This window comes from Anomalospiza imberbis, chromosome 5, assembly GCF_031753505.1.
Source record: "Anomalospiza imberbis isolate Cuckoo-Finch-1a 21T00152 chromosome 5, ASM3175350v1, whole genome shotgun sequence".
Lineage (NCBI taxonomy): Eukaryota > Metazoa > Chordata > Aves > Passeriformes > Viduidae > Anomalospiza > Anomalospiza imberbis.
This window is the reverse complement of record NC_089685.1, coordinates 14,676,843-14,693,863: the sequence shown is the minus strand read 5'-3', so window position 1 is coordinate 14,693,863 and position 17,021 is coordinate 14,676,843. Positions and strand designations below refer to the sequence as shown.

Genomic DNA, 17,021 nt, shown 5'->3' with positions numbered 1-17,021 from the left:
GTTACCAGGTTATAAGGCTGACTAACAACTGAAAGGAATGTGGATGATTTGCTCAGGGGCTTCTAGTGGGTAAGTCACATTAAGTCACACTGTGGGATACTCCAATCAGTAGGCAAAATATTACTGCTGTGTAAACTGTTTCCAATAAACTTTATGACAGGTGCTTATTAAGGCTACAAGTACTTAACACTACATACCTGCTGCTCATTCAGGACCTTGCTCTTAGACCCTCAGGCTACCTCACAACAATTTAAATAAGTTGTATGTATTCAAAATTATGCACCTTTTGTCATACTGACCCATACCCAGGAAACAAAATACCAAGAAAGGCAACAGATGGGGCAGAACCAGTAGCTAGGCTTACCAATCCCATTTAAATAAATTAAAAAAATGCTAGTTAGACAACTTTAAAAGAACAGCAACACTAAAAAGAAATAGTAAATGTTACTAAATGCCTGTAGAAGACAGAATTATAACAAAGAATCCTCATCAAACTGCAGGGCAAAGTGTCAGTGCATTACATTAATGTACACACCACCAATTCCTGAAATTTATGTAGAATAAAAATTCACAGTGATATAACCTTAACACAGAATTTTCACTAATTGGATAGAAGCACTCTGCAGATAGCAAGAATGACAATCCCTCAAATTCTAACATTTCTTAGCATCTAAGGAATTTTCCTCCCAACACATGCACCTCAGAAATTTCTAAGTATTTATTACAAAGCAGTCTGTAGATAGGCCAGTAGAGTGTTCAAAACCTTAGCAGTGTTTTGAAGAGTATGACTCCATTTTATAGAACGCAAGGCCCACTTTAAGATGGAGCCATCAAGAGGACTCTTCCAACTTCAACTTTTCTACAGCTTTCTAATTCTATAATGCTAGGATTCAAAACTGATCTCAAAAATAATTTATGGTAAGTAGTCCCTACTTTAGGATCAGACTGCTTGGCTGTCCCATCACAATATTACTTTCTTGGTCTGAGAAAGTATGACTGGCTTTCAAAAAAACAAAACAAAAACAAACCACAAAACACAACCTAACAACTGAGGCTCTACCTAAGCACATAGCTAAATGCATGTTTGATTTTAAAATATGTTAAGAAACACAAAATCAAATCTCTTTGTTCCTACATTTACAGTTAAAGGACATACTGAAGCACTTGGCTGAAGAGAGGACAGAAAATTCTAATGATTTTATTAAATACTTCCATCTTCCCCTCAAGTTCCTATAAAAATGAGACAAAATCTATCAAAATCCCCATAAAAGTCTAAGAGCTTCCTGAAAAATGATATGCAAATAATCAAGTTGTACTTAAAATTACTGTTCTCCAAAAGCATCAGACATTTGTGTGGTGAACAGATTTATAGCTATAGGACCTAAAATTAAAGATACAACTGATCCTCATCTACTTTATACTTTGACTATTTCAAGCTTAAACTGTTACAGCTTTACTCTGAACTTGTAGAAGTCTGAAGGACCATGATTAAAAAGAGTAACAGTTAAGAAGCATGGAAAATTTCAACTAAAACTGAGAGATTTCTAATGGATGCAAAGTCTCCGAGTACACAAAGCCTTGCTGTGCTAATTGCTATCTAAATAGGCATTCGTGTCAATTTCTATGAGGATTTTAGTAGATGAGAAGTTGGACAGCAAAAAAAAACCAGCAAAGCATGATGTTGCAGAGAATTAGGAAACCTCAACTTAAAAAAACATTCATAGAAGCAAAAGATAAAGCAAAATAAGCCATTTCAATAGCTACCAAAGAATCCCCAGCTATTCAGAGTATCTTTTCTTCAGAAAGCTGTTTCAGTTTTGACATAGAGTTAAAAGAAATTTTATAATTTTTTCAAACTTCTGTTAAATTTCAGGTGCATTTTAGAAGAACTTTTTAAAAACATCAAAATTTAGAGAGAGCACCTGTGCTTTTATCATTGTGCATAATTACATAGAAAAGTTCATTACAAAGGAGACACTCAATCTACAAATACTGCAGACTTCACTGGAAGAAAAGATGTAAAAGAAAAACTGTAACTTCAACATGTAAAAGGGTCTGAAGGAACAGCAGTTTAGGGTCCAAACCCACACAAAAAGTCTCTTTAAGTCTCAGTAATTAAAAAATAGGCCTTTTTACTAAGAAAGCGAAAATAAATAGCATTATAATTCATACACCACCTCTTTTTCTTTTTCCTTTCTTTTTTTTTCAGCTTTTCTAGATCTTTCTTGGCTATATCTAGAATTTCCATTGTCTCTTTCTCTGAGGAAAGCATAGAAGCAGAAAATGCTGATGGTCCACCAAAGTACGTGGCTCTCGATGAGGCTCTTGACAAGTTGCGTCGAAGATTTTCATTCACTGCTTCACTTTCTACTAATTTTGCTCTTAATAAAAGACAAAACAAGGAAGAATTATAGACCATTAATTTGCAACTATTGCCAGTACATGAGGTGTACACTCTTTTGCCTCTGTAACTTCAATGCACTACATTCTGTCCAAAAAGAAACTACAAACCAAGGGGAAGTCTAAAAAAATACAATGCAGTAAATTCCTTTAAAACACCATTTTACACAATGGTTATATATATTGTACATACATCATATAACCTTGACAGAATACATGAAAAAACGTCTGTATGAACATACACACAGACACATATATACAGATACATACCTGAACATACTTTATGAGTACAGATAGTATATGAAAGCCACACAAAAGCTGTAATATAAACTGAGGATAGGCCAGATAATTTTTGCTTGGTATATGTCCATAGATAAATAAAAATATCTAAAATATTTAAGAGATTTTGAATTTTAACAGCAATGTTTAAAAAAAAATAACAAGTAATTTCTCAGTGCTATCATTTTTATACAAGGTTAAAAAGTTATAAAAGAATTGTTCTAAGTTTTACTATCCTTGTGCAACAATATTAAGTTATCACCATAATTTAGGCAACATCTTACTCTCATTTCTATTGTCAGTTTGATCTCTAACATTTTACATTTTTGTGTCCCAGAGCAATACCAGATGACCTTAGAAGCTAAAGAACCACTCTCCTAAAGTAATCCCCACACAGGAAAACAGCTGAAGTATAGCTAACACTTCTATTATTTTTTTTAAATAAAAATTGTCCAAATACATATAATGCAAATACCTGAGATCTTCGATTTCCTTGATATAGTTATGAATCATGTTGCTAATTTCTTCATTTCCTTCCCCTTTGAAGGACAGAGAAAAAAGGGGAATGAGGGAAGAGAAAGATTAAGGGTGGCAACAGTATAAATATCTGAATATAGCTGCTAGGCACAAGGTACCAGCAAAGGGAAACAGTCACATGGGCTACACATGTAAATCTTAACTTACTTGCAAAATAGTTTTCCTTCTTAAAATGAATTAAATTTTTTGTTCCTCTCTCATGTGATCACCATATGACTACCAGTAACTTGTTTACTCTATTAGTGCATTTTAACAATGCTTTAATCAAAATTACTCAACTGGAGTTTAATTTGGAGTTAAATTTACTTGGTCTGGTTGTTAAACCACTACAGGGCTAAGCATACAAATAATTCCTACACAAAATGTTGTTTCGTATTTCCTGTTGTTCACATTTCTAAATGGATGGTCAAATCAGGGTACCAAACTGTTTCTATTATAAAAAGAAGACTCCAGAAACAGAAGAAATAATCATATGGGGGCCTATCCCTGCCAAAGGAGGTCCTACAGTGCTAATAAAAAGGTATCATTTCATTTCAAGGGATCAATGAAGCAAGAACATATAGATAATTTAAGTTCATGAACTTACGAAGCAGTTTATGCACATTCACAGCATACCTGTCCTGGCTAGCACTTGGTTGGCCTGATCACTCATAAGCTGCGTTATTCTGGCTCTAAGAGCATCGATAGTCTCTTGCATTGCTTTAATTCTAACACGCAGGTTGTTGTTTTCTGTTTGCAGCATTGCATTCTCATGGAACATGTCATTGATGCTTTCAACGCCTTCTTCATCTATAATCCTTTTACCCTTCAAGAAAGCAAAAATATTTTGTTAGTCAATAACTAATAATGAGTTATATTTTGTTAGTTAAGGACCTACACTTAAAAAGAATTCTAACTTAGTAAATGCAATCCACAGATGACTTAGAATTCCAAGCACACTTGTAGCACAGGATAATCTCTCAAAGAGTTTAAAACAATGATAAAGGATTAGTTTTCAAAAGACTTAGCATCTGGGTTTTGTGTAATTCCACTTTAGTCTGAAATACAAGTTCTTGAAGAGATTAAAAAATGAGAAGATAACTCTTTATCAAATCAGAATACTATCTCAAGAAGAGCAAAAGATGATCCTGTTTGGTAATGACCTTTGTTGCTGAAAACACTGAATAAACTTCAGGAAGAAAGAGGCTATGAGTATTTGCCTTATATACTTGAGATTGGATTTTTAAAACAAACTGGTTTAGCCATTTAGGAAGTTTTCAAAAGCAATACACAGTAACTGTACACATTCACTTATGCACCAATCTAAGTTGTGGTTTGGTCATTTTTGATTTGGAAGTGACTTTCTCGTTGACTTTCAAAAAGCAAATAGCACGCATCATCAGTAAATATCACTGACATTTGCTGACATCTCTTTTCTTTGGGGACACAATCTATGTTTTCTAAAAACATCTGGTAATCACTGGAATTAACTGTTGTGTATGCCAGGGCTGCTTTTCCAATGTTTTTAGCATATGAAGTGGAAATAGTCAACAGGAAAAAAAAAAAAAAAAAAAAAAACAAAACCCTGTGGAATTATAAGCATTTTAAAGCAGAAGAAATCCGAAGAGGATACACTTACAGTTTTGTATTCCATGAGTTCCATCTGTAGCCGTGCAATCTCACTGCGCAAAGCATTTATTTGTTGACTGGCCCTATCCTGATTAACCATCACCTTGTTCTTGATGTTCCGTGCCCGGTTGGCATACTTTAACGTGTTCAAGGTTTCCATGAAGTCTCTATCTGAAGGGCTCACACACGCTATCATGAGCGTTTGACTGGAAGGCAGAAACACAGGTCAGCATTACACACCAAGGAGAGAAAGAGCAGAGAGAAGCTAACAGGTCCTCAGCCAGAAGGTGAAACAAGAATAGCAACTTCACAGTATTTGTGAAAATATTTCTGCGTCTAGCTCACTCCAAACCGTGAACCACAAAGGTCAGCAGGTGCTACAGCTGCTATGTCTTGTATCTCCCTAGCATAGAGTAGGAGATGCTAGATCATTACTTGTTCCACACATGAAATTGTAAAAGCAATTAATGTGTGTGTTCTAGAAACATTTCTCAAATTACATTCAGTTTGCCTAATCATACATAAACTGAGATTAAGGAATTTATAGTCAACCTAAATTTCTGGACAGTGATTTGGATCACGCAGCTGTCGGGACTGTCTATTGTAATTCCCAAGTTGCTTACCTGCTTCATCTGAAAGATGCCCAAATGCTCATCTTACCTGTCCATACAAGTCTAATGTGCCTGCTCTCTACCTCAGGTTCTGAACTGGCTGAATTCTCCACTGCAAGCTATCTCCTGTTCTCCAACAGAAGCCCAAAACTAGGACTTACCCTTAGCACTCTACGTCTAAAACTGTATTTGTACCACATTTCATAACATCCCTGCTTAGAGCAACTTTCTGCAACAAAAAGCAGCAGGACCTGAGCTCTTGGCCCAAGAGGCCTATGAACAACCATCCTCCTTTCAGTTTCCTACAACATCCCCTAGCCATCCCATCACTGGATATTTTTGCAGGCTGAGAACACATTCCATGCTTCAAATGAAAGATCAAGCAGACAGACCAGTAGGAACCAGTAGGACAAATGCAGAAAAAAACCCAAAACTATTTTCACTCTAACCATCATTCAGGAGGTTCATTCCCTCAGTCCCTGGAGCATACTCATTTCACATCAGGTAAGAACAACCTAGAAGGTCTGAAGCAGAATTCCAGCTGCAGATCACTCTGAAGGTGCACACATTGTCTATATTCTCAACAGAAAGGGCAAAACACCTGCATTTGATGGACTGAGTGCACTCCTGCAAGTTTTAAAGGAATTTGCTTCTCCATTGTATGTCACAACTTGGATAGTTATGTTAGGAAGAGAACGGTCTCTGGGGCAAAAGAACATTATCTGCATCAGGCAGGCTGGATTCTGATCTTCAATTTCTAGAATTTCAGACTGGAACAAACAAATGAATCCCTGCAACACTCTGTGTGGCAAACAATTATATTCACCACACATGCTGGGAAACTAAGCTAGAAAGAGTAACTAGCCTGGGGCTACAAAAAAATTCACTTTCAGCAACTCTTCCTCAGTTCTCACCCATATCTTTGTGTCAGTTCTTCAAACTCTTTTAGTCCTCAAGATAAGGCCATGCAAGATCAGGAACAAATTTTTTAATTCCCACATTGAGAATGCGCTTACTTTTCTAAATCCCAGAGAACTGGTTTTGCCTTCTGTTCATCTTGAAAACTGAACAACATGAACTCCAGTTTCCTATCTGAATTGTAAAATGGACTAGGGTTTTTTAATACTGCTGTACTTCCTTTATGTCACCACTTCTTTAAATTGATCCCCGTGCTCCTGAAGTTAGGAAGGTTTTCATTTTTCATATTATATGTTATAACATTCCTTTTAAAACACCAATGCTCCATATTTTTATTTAAGTAATTCAAGAAACATGAATATTTAAATGCTGCTTCAGAACTAATACAGCATTATACTTAAAATAAGGATTATTGTGAGAATAGTACAGTGATACAATGTTTTCATCACTGTTAACTCAGTATTTACTGCAACCAAACCCAAATCATTACTAGAAAATTTCTCTAAGTGTTTCTTAAGAGAGAAACAATAATGTCGATGGTTATACCTAGGGTGGAAGCTAGAAGGCTACAGAACAGGCATAAGGAAATCTAAATCTGATTCTCCAGAGGAAAAAATGCATATTTGTTAAAATTTAGCTTATCCACACATTTTGATTGTCAAAGGCCAGACAAGAAACCATTAAAAATGTGAGGGTTTTATATAAAAATACTTATGAAAAAAATCTTCCTTAACAGCAAAGTGCTGATTTGAGATATCTCAGCATGTATGTCATATACAAAAAAGCTGGGGGGAAGGAAGGCATCCACACAATTCTCATCAATCAGAAAACAGACAGAAAAAATACATACAAGTATCATTAAAAACATTCTGGGGCAGCATTTGCTATCTGTAGATTTGTACTGATTTTGGCTGGGATAGAGTTAGTTTTCTTCACAGCAGCTGGTTTGGATTTGTGCTGGAGACACCTACTCTGGGTCCATAATGCAGATATGTTTGAGCTGCTGCTGAGCAGGGCTTTCACAGAGTCAGGACCTTTTCTGCTCCTCAGCCCGCTCTGACAGTGGGTGCATAATGGGTTGGGAGGGGACGCAGCTGGGACAGCTGAGCCCAACTGACCCAAGGGATATTCCATCCCATACGGAATCGTGCTCAGCAGATGAAGCTGGGGCAATGAGGAGAAAGAAGGGATATTCAGAGTGACAGCACTTGTCTTCCCAAGATGCTGTAAGGCATGATGGAGCCCTGCTTTCCTGGGAAGGGCTGAACACCTGGCAGCCCATGAGAATGAAGTGAATGATTTCCCTTGCTTTGCTTGCATATGCGACTTTTGCTTTAGCTGACAGTGTCCTTATGACAAACCCTGACTTTTCTCCCTTGTACCCTTGTGACTCTCTCCCGGGGGCAGGGAGGGAGTGTCTGCGCGGGGCTCGGCTGCCCGCCCCCACCGCACACTAAATAAACTCCGGGATTGCTCCTGAAGAACACGGCGGGGAGCCTTGGAGCTGTGGGACGCCAAAATATTTTAGAGTCAAAGTAGTATTTCTACAAAAGGCCGATATTAAAAGAGTTTGAAAAGAAACATTCTCACTAGCTGGTATATTCGACAAAAAAAAAATTAATGAAGTGCTTTTTGCATTTATTTATGGAAAGAGCTTAGCAGAGCTATGCTGTTTGATTTCTGCTGGTTTGTTTGTAAATCTGAGTTTCTTCCCCCCTTTTGCACTTTTGAAAGTTTCTAGCTCTTATTTTACTTGTTTTTTCTGGCTCTCTTTTCCCTCACACTGCAGTGCTTCAACTTGTTACTAAAGCTATCTCTCTGAAGAGTATCACAACAGTTTGAGAATTTTCGTCCACGTCTCCCTACTCCTTTGTGTAAAAACTTCCCACTCTCCTAGACACAGGAGCCAGGTGTATTGAACAAGAGTACTATCTTACTAAAATATTCTCAGCTGTGGTTCCTCTTCTATTTGTACATGTTAGCACTACAAATACAAAATCTGTATTATTCTAATAAATTTGTTCATGTTTCCTAACATAAAGCCTACAGAGGTCAAAGCTTCCCTTCACTGTATGTGCAGAATGTATACAAATGGATTCAAACAACCCTGGTGAAAGACTACTTTGTTTTTAATTAGGCTGCAATCCAACATCAGGTAACTGAACAGATGCATCATAGGCTGAGATATATAATCTCTAAAAAGATGGAAGCGACTGTGGTAAACTGACTCCAAGCTCCTGTGTACGGCAGTCAGAGCAAACAATTCACTGACATTTAAAAAACAAAGCAACAACAACAAATAAAAACACCTCTAAAGGAGAAACTCATCACAGCTTTAAAATATGCTGTAAACAAAACCTACTAATTGTACTATCTACAGATACCCTCATGGGAAGAACTTGCCTGAAAATGGTAACTTCTAAGTAATCTGAAGCTTCATGTCCAGTAAAATAACAATAGCCCTAAAAAGAACAACGCAAAAATCCTCTTTAAAATCTTTCCCTTCCATTGACAGCATTATTTGCATGACAATTTATCTCCAGAATCTTCCTCCAATAAGACTTTTATTGTCATTTAATGTTCATTTTACTTTCTGCAGATTATGTTCTCATTTGTGCACATTCACAATGAAATACATAAAATGTTCCAATTTTCATACCTGTTTCCCCCAAGAGAGTCTTGAAGTAGCCTTGTAAGCTTTGAATCTCTGTATGGTACATGAGTTGCCTTCTTACTTTTATCTCCCAGTGCACTTATTACATTGCCAAGTGCCAGCTATAAAACACCAAATCATGTAACACACAAGTCAGAATCAGGTCCTGTGTAGGTTTATATTAAAACACCTATAAACTGGAGTCAGCATATTGTGAGAAAATTAATATATTCATGACAGTTATCATTAAAATATTTCTGAAGATTTCTGTATTTTACATTTAGAAATTTTTGTGTTATCAACAGTGCATCAGATGACTTACAGTCTGGTACTGAAGTGCCAAAGCGCTTAGCAGAATTCATATGCACTATTAGTATCTCATGTCAGTCACAAACTAAAGTTGGCACTTCTTAATCTAACAAACATTTGCTTAGGATAATAATTAAAGTTGATCTCTAACAGTACCTATAATTTCTTTAAAATTAACCTTATTAATCTGCTTTATGCTATATTTAGAATAAAATATGGGGCATTTATATGAAGGAAAAAAAAAACAGAATTTAGTACATCAGCATTATAAAGCAAAAAATGTCTGATAATGATTTGAGCATTTAAGACTTGAAATTAAAGGCTTGTAGTCCATGGCTATCCTGTTCCATTACTAAAAGGATCTAATGCATGTTTATAAACAATCAAACATTTGGCTGTGAAATTATTTTTATGGGAACCGCACACACTTCAGTCAAACTGAAGGATTTTGCTTTAGGTGGCGCCCTGCACTGCAAATTCTTGCTTTGGAAATGGTGCAGCTGCCACCAGCAGATAAAGAACTGCACACACCCTGCTTGCTTTGAAGGATTTAAAGCACTTTCAATCTGTTCCACAAAACTCAGGGCTGGACTTCACTGTAAATTAAAGTTTTTTGATCTTATATTAGTTACATCACACTGATTTTCACCTTCATGCACTTCATGTGCTCTTTGTTAAGGACACAACTATGTCATCTAGATCCCCCAAATCCTACTGGCTTTGTGCTTATGTCAATGATGAAATTGAACTGAACATTCTTTCTCTTCCATGTAATATATAACCAGAAGAACTACAGAATATAGCCAATTATGGAAGAGAATAATTGAGAAAATTCTAATTGAACAGTACCCCAGAAAACTGGTACTGCACAATAGCCCAGAAAAAATGAGACATGTTTTCACATATAGAACAGAAGTGTACTTCTGTGTCTTATTTAAAAGAGTTGCACAGAGCCTCCATATAGCCATGGTGCACGAAACAAAGACATACAATCTCCACTGATAATCACCAGCTCTACTTTTCAGTGCAGTTCAGCATTGACAAAAACAGTAAATACAATTAATTTAAATATTAATTAATTTAATACAGTTAATTAAAAAACAGCCAGTACATAGACAAAAAAAAAGCTATAAGCTATAAATTTCATTCCTACATGTTTTGCCTGGGTTTGTTTTACATTATATTGTATAGTTGTATAGTCTTACTAGTCCACAGTTGATGGAAATGCCTTCTTTTGCCCTTTCTCCTGTAGCTCCTGTTCGCTTTAACCTTTCAGATCCCGCCAGATCAACAAAATGAAACTTGGCAGTAAGAGTTTCATATTCATTCATCTCAGAAGATTCAGATATTATCCTGTTATCAGTGGCATTATCCTGAAGCAAAGAAGAACCCACAACACTTGGTGAGAACATTCACATTAACATCAGCAAAGTTCAATCAACAATTATTTACAAAACTACCTCTTTACTATGACCATCTCCTTATTCTTTCTTTTATAACAACAGTATTTTGAAACATCCTATCTCCATTTTAACCATATGATACTAACATATCATTCTTGAAGACCCAGTTCTAGATGTATATGATGACACATTACTTTAAGTACAAGCTACCATTGCTTCTTGATGAAGAAATGAGGGGAAACATCTATTAAAATATATCAGTCTCCAGCAAGGTGAGCAACAAATTTGCATCTCTCCTAACATGCACTCTTGAATCGATTGTCTAAGGAAACTAATTTTAAAAAAGAAAACTTTAATTACATTATGACCCCACAAAATCATCAGAACCAGCTAGTTCATAAACCTGCCAAATAGCTGAAAGATATTTTGATTTTATATCTCTCTAAAACCTATCACCAGCCTCTCTGTGGGATGATTCTTCAAGTTACATTAGGAATTATTGTTGGAAACCATTTCTCCTAGCAATCAGTATTCCACTAGCACTTCTGACTTCCCCAGAAAATAAGAACAGTAGAGGGAACAAGGGAAAATGAAGATGTTGCTTTTTCCCTTCCACCTTCCTCCCCCATCAGTGCAGGGATTCTGCCCAGGAACACACTGCACTGGGGCAGGTACCACAGCCTCAGCCTCTTTCCACTTCACATCCCAAAGCACAGCATGAAAATTATCCTTTTTCATTAGACAATCCCAAACTTTTTTACTGTTGATTAGTTTAGTTCTACCATTCACTACAGACTTTTATTTTACTATAAGTGTAGTTAGACTTACTGTCAGGAAAGTAACACAATGAGAAAAATCCTTAAATCACTCACTTCTTGACCTTACTGGTAAAGCACCCATTGCAGGGCAATTTCTACTAACTTGGCATGGTGTCTGATAATAAGCATATATCGAGTGTATACTGGATTCACAAAAAAACTCTCACAGCCCAAACTACAAGCTTTATTAGGAATTTCCAATCATATTAAGCACAGAAAACCCAGAAAAACCTTAAAAAACAAGAAAAACCAACCAAATAAACCCAAACCTAATCAAAAAGCCAAACACAGGTATTCTGCGGTGACTTTTATGTCCTTGGCCAGCCAGCCTACAGCTGCAGATCTCTGCAGACCAAACCCCTCTGATGGTAGTTAAATATTTCATGCATCCTTTTGTAGCAGTAACACAAGAGAATGGGAACTGTGCCACTTCCACAAGACCAGGAACCATTATTTCTGTAATTTTGATGTTTACACTCTGGGGACCACACTCTCATTTGCAGGATTAATGCATCCTTTCACTCTCCCTCATTTAGCAAGTGAAATGCACATCCAGAAACTTCCCAGAAGCATGGCTGGTGTGGAGAGAGCCCCAGGAGCATGTCTGTGCACTGCAGCCCTGGCTGCCTGCCAGCCCTGGGCACGGGCGGCCGCGCAGAGGGGGCACGGCCAAGGCTGTCATCCGAGAAGGAGAAACTGCGTTGCCCTAGTAACAAAGGTCTCCCAAAACTGTCGTCTACAGAAACTTGAGCTACATCTCTCCTGGCCAACCAATAATAGCTTGCATTAATTTAGATTCCAGGAGTGTTCAGAGGACAGTGTCAGGTCTATCCTCTACTCTCCTAAACAAAACAGGGAAAGAAGAGGGTGTAGTCTTAAAAAATTAAGCCTTTAAAGATGTCCAGCTCCACAGTCAGTCTATCTTGTGCAAATCTCCCAAGAAAAGCAGAAACAAAGCAGTTTGGCATAAGGCAGAAGATGGCCACCTCTTCCTCCAACACAAGCCTCAGTGTTACACAGGCAGAGCCAGGCAACAGTCCCCTGGGCAGCTCAGCTGGCGGGGAAGGCTGCAAGTGCACCAGCACAGGGGGACTGCTGTGCCAACAACCTGCAGGAAACAGGCCCCCACACCGCTCCTCACCCTCCAGTAGACAGTTTGCAACAAAAATTTCCAAGCAGACAGTGTCACCACACAGTGACTGAAGTGCCCTGTGTGGGCTTGGAGTGTGATGCCAATCCCTCCCAAGTGAAGACAGCTGACCACACCACCAAATCCGCAGTTTCAGCGTGGAAAGCAGAAGGAAGTGTTTTTAGCGGGTGTGTAAAGCAGGTCTACATACCACAAAGGACCAGGAAGGAATACACATTTTGCCTGTAAATTATTATTTGTAGTATTAAAAAATAAAAGCAACCCCCCAAAAAGCACTGTAAATCCAATTCACTGTTCCACATGCTTAAAAATGTGGTAACTGTGGGTCAGATGCTAGCCAGATAGTATTTAATATTTAAAAATTATATGCAAAAGACCTTTAGAATATTCAAGTTAAGTCCCCCTGAAGGTACTGTAGTTTTCAGTAATGTGGATTTCTTCAGAACTCTCCCATTTATGAGATACACCCAACAGCAACTAACAGCTGAACAGTCACACACAATATTCTACAGAACAGCTCTATGTTCATTCATAATTTGAATTTCAGGTGCATAGATTTAACAAAATACCTACACTCTGAATATACAGCTATTTAAAATATATACACTGTGCCTCAGAATTTAATGCTTTTCTACTTGCACTTTATTGGATATCAACAATTAATCTGAAATATCCAAGCAGTTTCAGTTAGGTGACTGCAAGTTTAAATCCACTAACTGTTATGACACTTAAATGTGCTTTCCCAATTAAAGACAAATTATATTTTAACTTTCTCAGTTGTGTATGTTGCAACAAAATACTGAAGAAAACGCTAGAGGAGAATAGGTAAGTTCCTGTAAGAGTCTACAATTTATGGTTGCCTCTGGCTAGAGGATGGTTACATATGCACAGATTAAATCAAATTATTATAATGCTTAGCAAATTCATCAAGCATTATGATGACTGCAGCATCCTTAATAAGTGTAATTCAAATAGCAGTGGCTGCCAAAACAATCCCCATTTTGAAAAATGGCCACTACAGAGAAGCTTACCAACAGCAAAAATACGTACAGCGTTAAATGCGGGACAGACTCTGGTCTGACACAAGTGTATAGTGAAGATAGCGTGCGACCGTGAGCTCTGGACGTTCATCTGAGTGCTGGCAGTGGTTCGAGACAAAGCTCCCAGCTTCAAGCACTGCATCATCTAGAAAACAGGCAGGAAGTACATTGCATCCCTTGCTGATTAAAGGAAAAATGTTCCTATAACACTTGCTGGTTTGGATATATGGCTAAAATTTCTCTCTTTACTATGCATTCAGTCCCTATATGCAAAAAAAGGACAAAAATCCTTAAACAAGCAAACTAAAAGTATTTTTGTGATTTCTGTAAAATACTTAAATCATTGTATTCCTCTCTTTACTGTACCCTAGTAGTAACATAGCTAGCTTCATTCACCTGTCAAAAAAAAAAAAAAAAAAAAAAAAAAGTACAATAGCATTTGTATTCAGATGTGGTGTATGTTAACAGCAGTTTATTTCACATCAGCCAAATGCAAAGCTTTCCTCTCAAAGTAAAAATAACATATATAAGATTTGGGAGATCAGATTTACATATATGTCAAAATTCTCCCAGCAGAATTATATTATGAACAAAGGCCTGTTCCCAGCTTTAAATGGAAGTGATATGCACTTAGTATCAAATATATCACATTTAAGGCTACAAAGAATTAAGAAAATAAAAATTTTAGTTAGCTTTTACACTTAATTTCTCAGGACCCAAATACTAGCTAGCATGACCTGTATTTTTAACCATTCATCAAAACATAGAGACATTTTCAGAATCTACTTGGCATGTTACAATGTAATTTGTTCCCAGTTATCACCTCAGATTCTCCATTCACAGTTCGGGTTGTAACACCCACTGTATAAATTCCTCCTGCTGAATCTTCATGTATTTTAATATTTGATTTTTTATTCTTCGCATCAATATCACGTGTGGTATCAAACAGATCAAGAATTTCTTCATTGTAAAGCTGAGGAGAAGAAAAATACAAAAACTGTATCATTTTCAGAAGGATTTCCTCCAATGATTAACAAATCTGTGCATGGCACATAACAAAATTTGTAAATATTCAAATGTTTCAGCTCCCAAAAGATGTGAAACATCCAAACTTACAAGGACAATAGGTGACAGAGCAGCTGCAAATTAAGTGACCTGCACAACTTCCTATTGTGCCACCCAAAGATGGGATAACTTCCTTCACATTGCCAGATCTGAGATAAAATTCTTTGGTGGGACCAGGGAAGAGGAGGAATTTGGTGCCAGCAGAAAAGAGTGGTTTCTGTAGCAGGAACATGCTGCCTTCAGATTTAACCTTGGGTTTTTCTTTTGTGGATTCAGTTGGCTGCACCCTGCTCCAAACACTTCCAACTCACTCCACTTGCTCTCCCTGCCATTGCAACTTTCCTAATCTCCTCTCCCACACCTTCATATTTCTATGGCTCTCATTTACATAAATTCTTCCTGGGCAGGAGGGAATTTGACATATAATAATAGTTTTTGTGCAAGCCACTTCTTAAAGACACCAAGCATCAGTCCAAAAACATGGCATGGCATGGCATGGCTTCTTGAGTTAGGCTTTTGTACTCCATAAGAATGTTCTGAACTTTAGGCAGTGTTTAGATTGAACTGAAGATATCAGGGGGAAAAAACCAGACAACCCACCCAGAAAAAACACTAACCCACTGAATTTCATGGCTCAGGTCTCTGCCTGTGTACCCTCGAACATATCAAGTGTCTCTAATTTAGTTATACTAATTCATGTCAGCAAAGCTCAGCCCAGACTAATTCAATTCCTGATCAAAATCCCTAGGTAACAGTCAAACCACTACAACAGATCTGTATTCACACAAGGTACTTTCTCATAGTACTGAAAAACAAGTGACTTTCGCCTCTCAAAAGTAAAAAAAAGTCATCCCTGAGAAGAAAAAGCTCAGTATTTGTGATTGTGATGCTTTTAATCCTTTACATATTTAAAAAGGAATTATATTTAATTATTAGGCATAGATATTCTATGTAGGAATCTTCTTACTAATGTTTTACCATCATAAATCAAACAAACTGATGCCACAATTTAGAGCAGATCCTGATACTGCAGCTGCAATTGGATGGGACTGCATATGCCTGTCTTTTGAAAAAGAAGGAAAGCAAGGAGTTAAGGGAGGCAGACTTCAGCCAACTAAAGAAAGGCAAGAAAGTAGCAAACAGAAGTCACTGTTCCCAACAGTTATCCAGCTGTAAGACTTCAAAGTCATTCCAAAAATACAATCTTGCTTCAACTTGCTCAACGACTAAATTATTGTTTATGGAATCCAGCTCTTATCCATCCAGGTAGACAGGATGGGAGGAAGAGGATACTTTTTTACACAAGAACAGTATATAATATCAAGCTAATCAGAAAAGGCTCCTTCTGGAAAAGCCTCAGGAAAAGAAAGAAACCTACCAACTAAAATGACATTTTTTTTAAGGGAGACATTATTATATACATCATTTAACCTTTCTCTTAACAGATAAACAAGACAGTTTGCAGTATGTACAGTTCAGCTGAAATACATTGCAATGGCTGCAATTCTTCATACCATTCTCACTGCAGCATTTAATCACTGTCCTGTATTTTGGGACGCAGTGATATTTGTAATGTTATGTCAAAAAACACAATAAATTCGGAAACCACACTGGTTACTGCTCCTTATGCTACTCATGTTGCAGCTGCCTAAGCAAAGCTGCAGCTCCCTGGTGCAAAGAGTAGAGCATTCCCACAGCACATGCTCAAGCCAACTCTCTCTAGGCAAATATTAGCCAGAACAACAAAACGTTCTGCATAAGGGTAGCAACAACAAACCAAGATTGATACAAAGCTAATGCCAGCTTGTTAATGACTAAAGGAGTTAGTTTACTTCAGCAGTAGTAAAACCAACAGCTTTTCTCATGGGTACTATTAGAGTGGGGGCTTCTACCCCCAAAGCAGATAAAGTTGTACATACTGAAGTAAAAAAAACAAATTTACACCTGCTCTTCCTAAAAGTTATTCTGCCTCTCTGTGTGCCTGAAGTATCAGATTTTACAGGTTGGTAGTAAATATAAATATGTTACACCCAAATCAATCAATTTAAAGTTCCACAGTCAGAAGACACAGTATAAAACCTGCAAGGCATAAAGCAACAGCTGCTGCAGGTCAGAAAGATCACAGATGTTATGGCCCCTTTACCAGTAACTGTGTCTACAAGAAAACACAAAGGGAGCAGTTTTGCCACAGTATTGACCAGGATTTTTTTCCTCTGGTCTAAGAAAGAAG

The 17,021-nt window shown here is 37.3% G+C and overlaps 1 protein-coding gene across 10 annotated transcripts in view; it reads right to left on the bottom strand.

Annotated features, from left to right (window-relative positions):
- KIF21A (kinesin family member 21A) overlaps positions 1 to 17,021 on the bottom strand; it is an 87,193-nt gene that overhangs the window by 38,839 nt on the left and 31,333 nt on the right. For 9 of the 10 annotated variants that reach the window (XM_068189721.1, XM_068189724.1, XM_068189722.1 and 6 more), the window contains exons 4-11: positions 14,550 to 14,699; positions 13,737 to 13,871; positions 10,521 to 10,688; positions 9,013 to 9,128; positions 4,835 to 5,030; positions 3,832 to 4,021; positions 3,155 to 3,218; positions 2,178 to 2,381 (exon numbers count right to left, since the gene is read on the bottom strand). In XM_068189721.1, the coding sequence (XP_068045822.1) occupies positions 2,178 to 2,381; positions 3,155 to 3,218; positions 3,832 to 4,021; positions 4,835 to 5,030; positions 9,013 to 9,128; positions 10,521 to 10,688; positions 13,737 to 13,871; positions 14,550 to 14,699 (1,223 nt within the window). Of the gene's footprint in view, positions 1 to 2,177; positions 2,382 to 3,154; positions 3,219 to 3,831; positions 4,022 to 4,834; positions 5,031 to 9,012; positions 9,129 to 10,520; positions 10,689 to 12,876; positions 12,907 to 13,736; positions 13,872 to 14,549; positions 14,700 to 17,021 lie in introns of those variants that run through there. The other variant, XM_068189729.1, reaches the window with a different exon arrangement.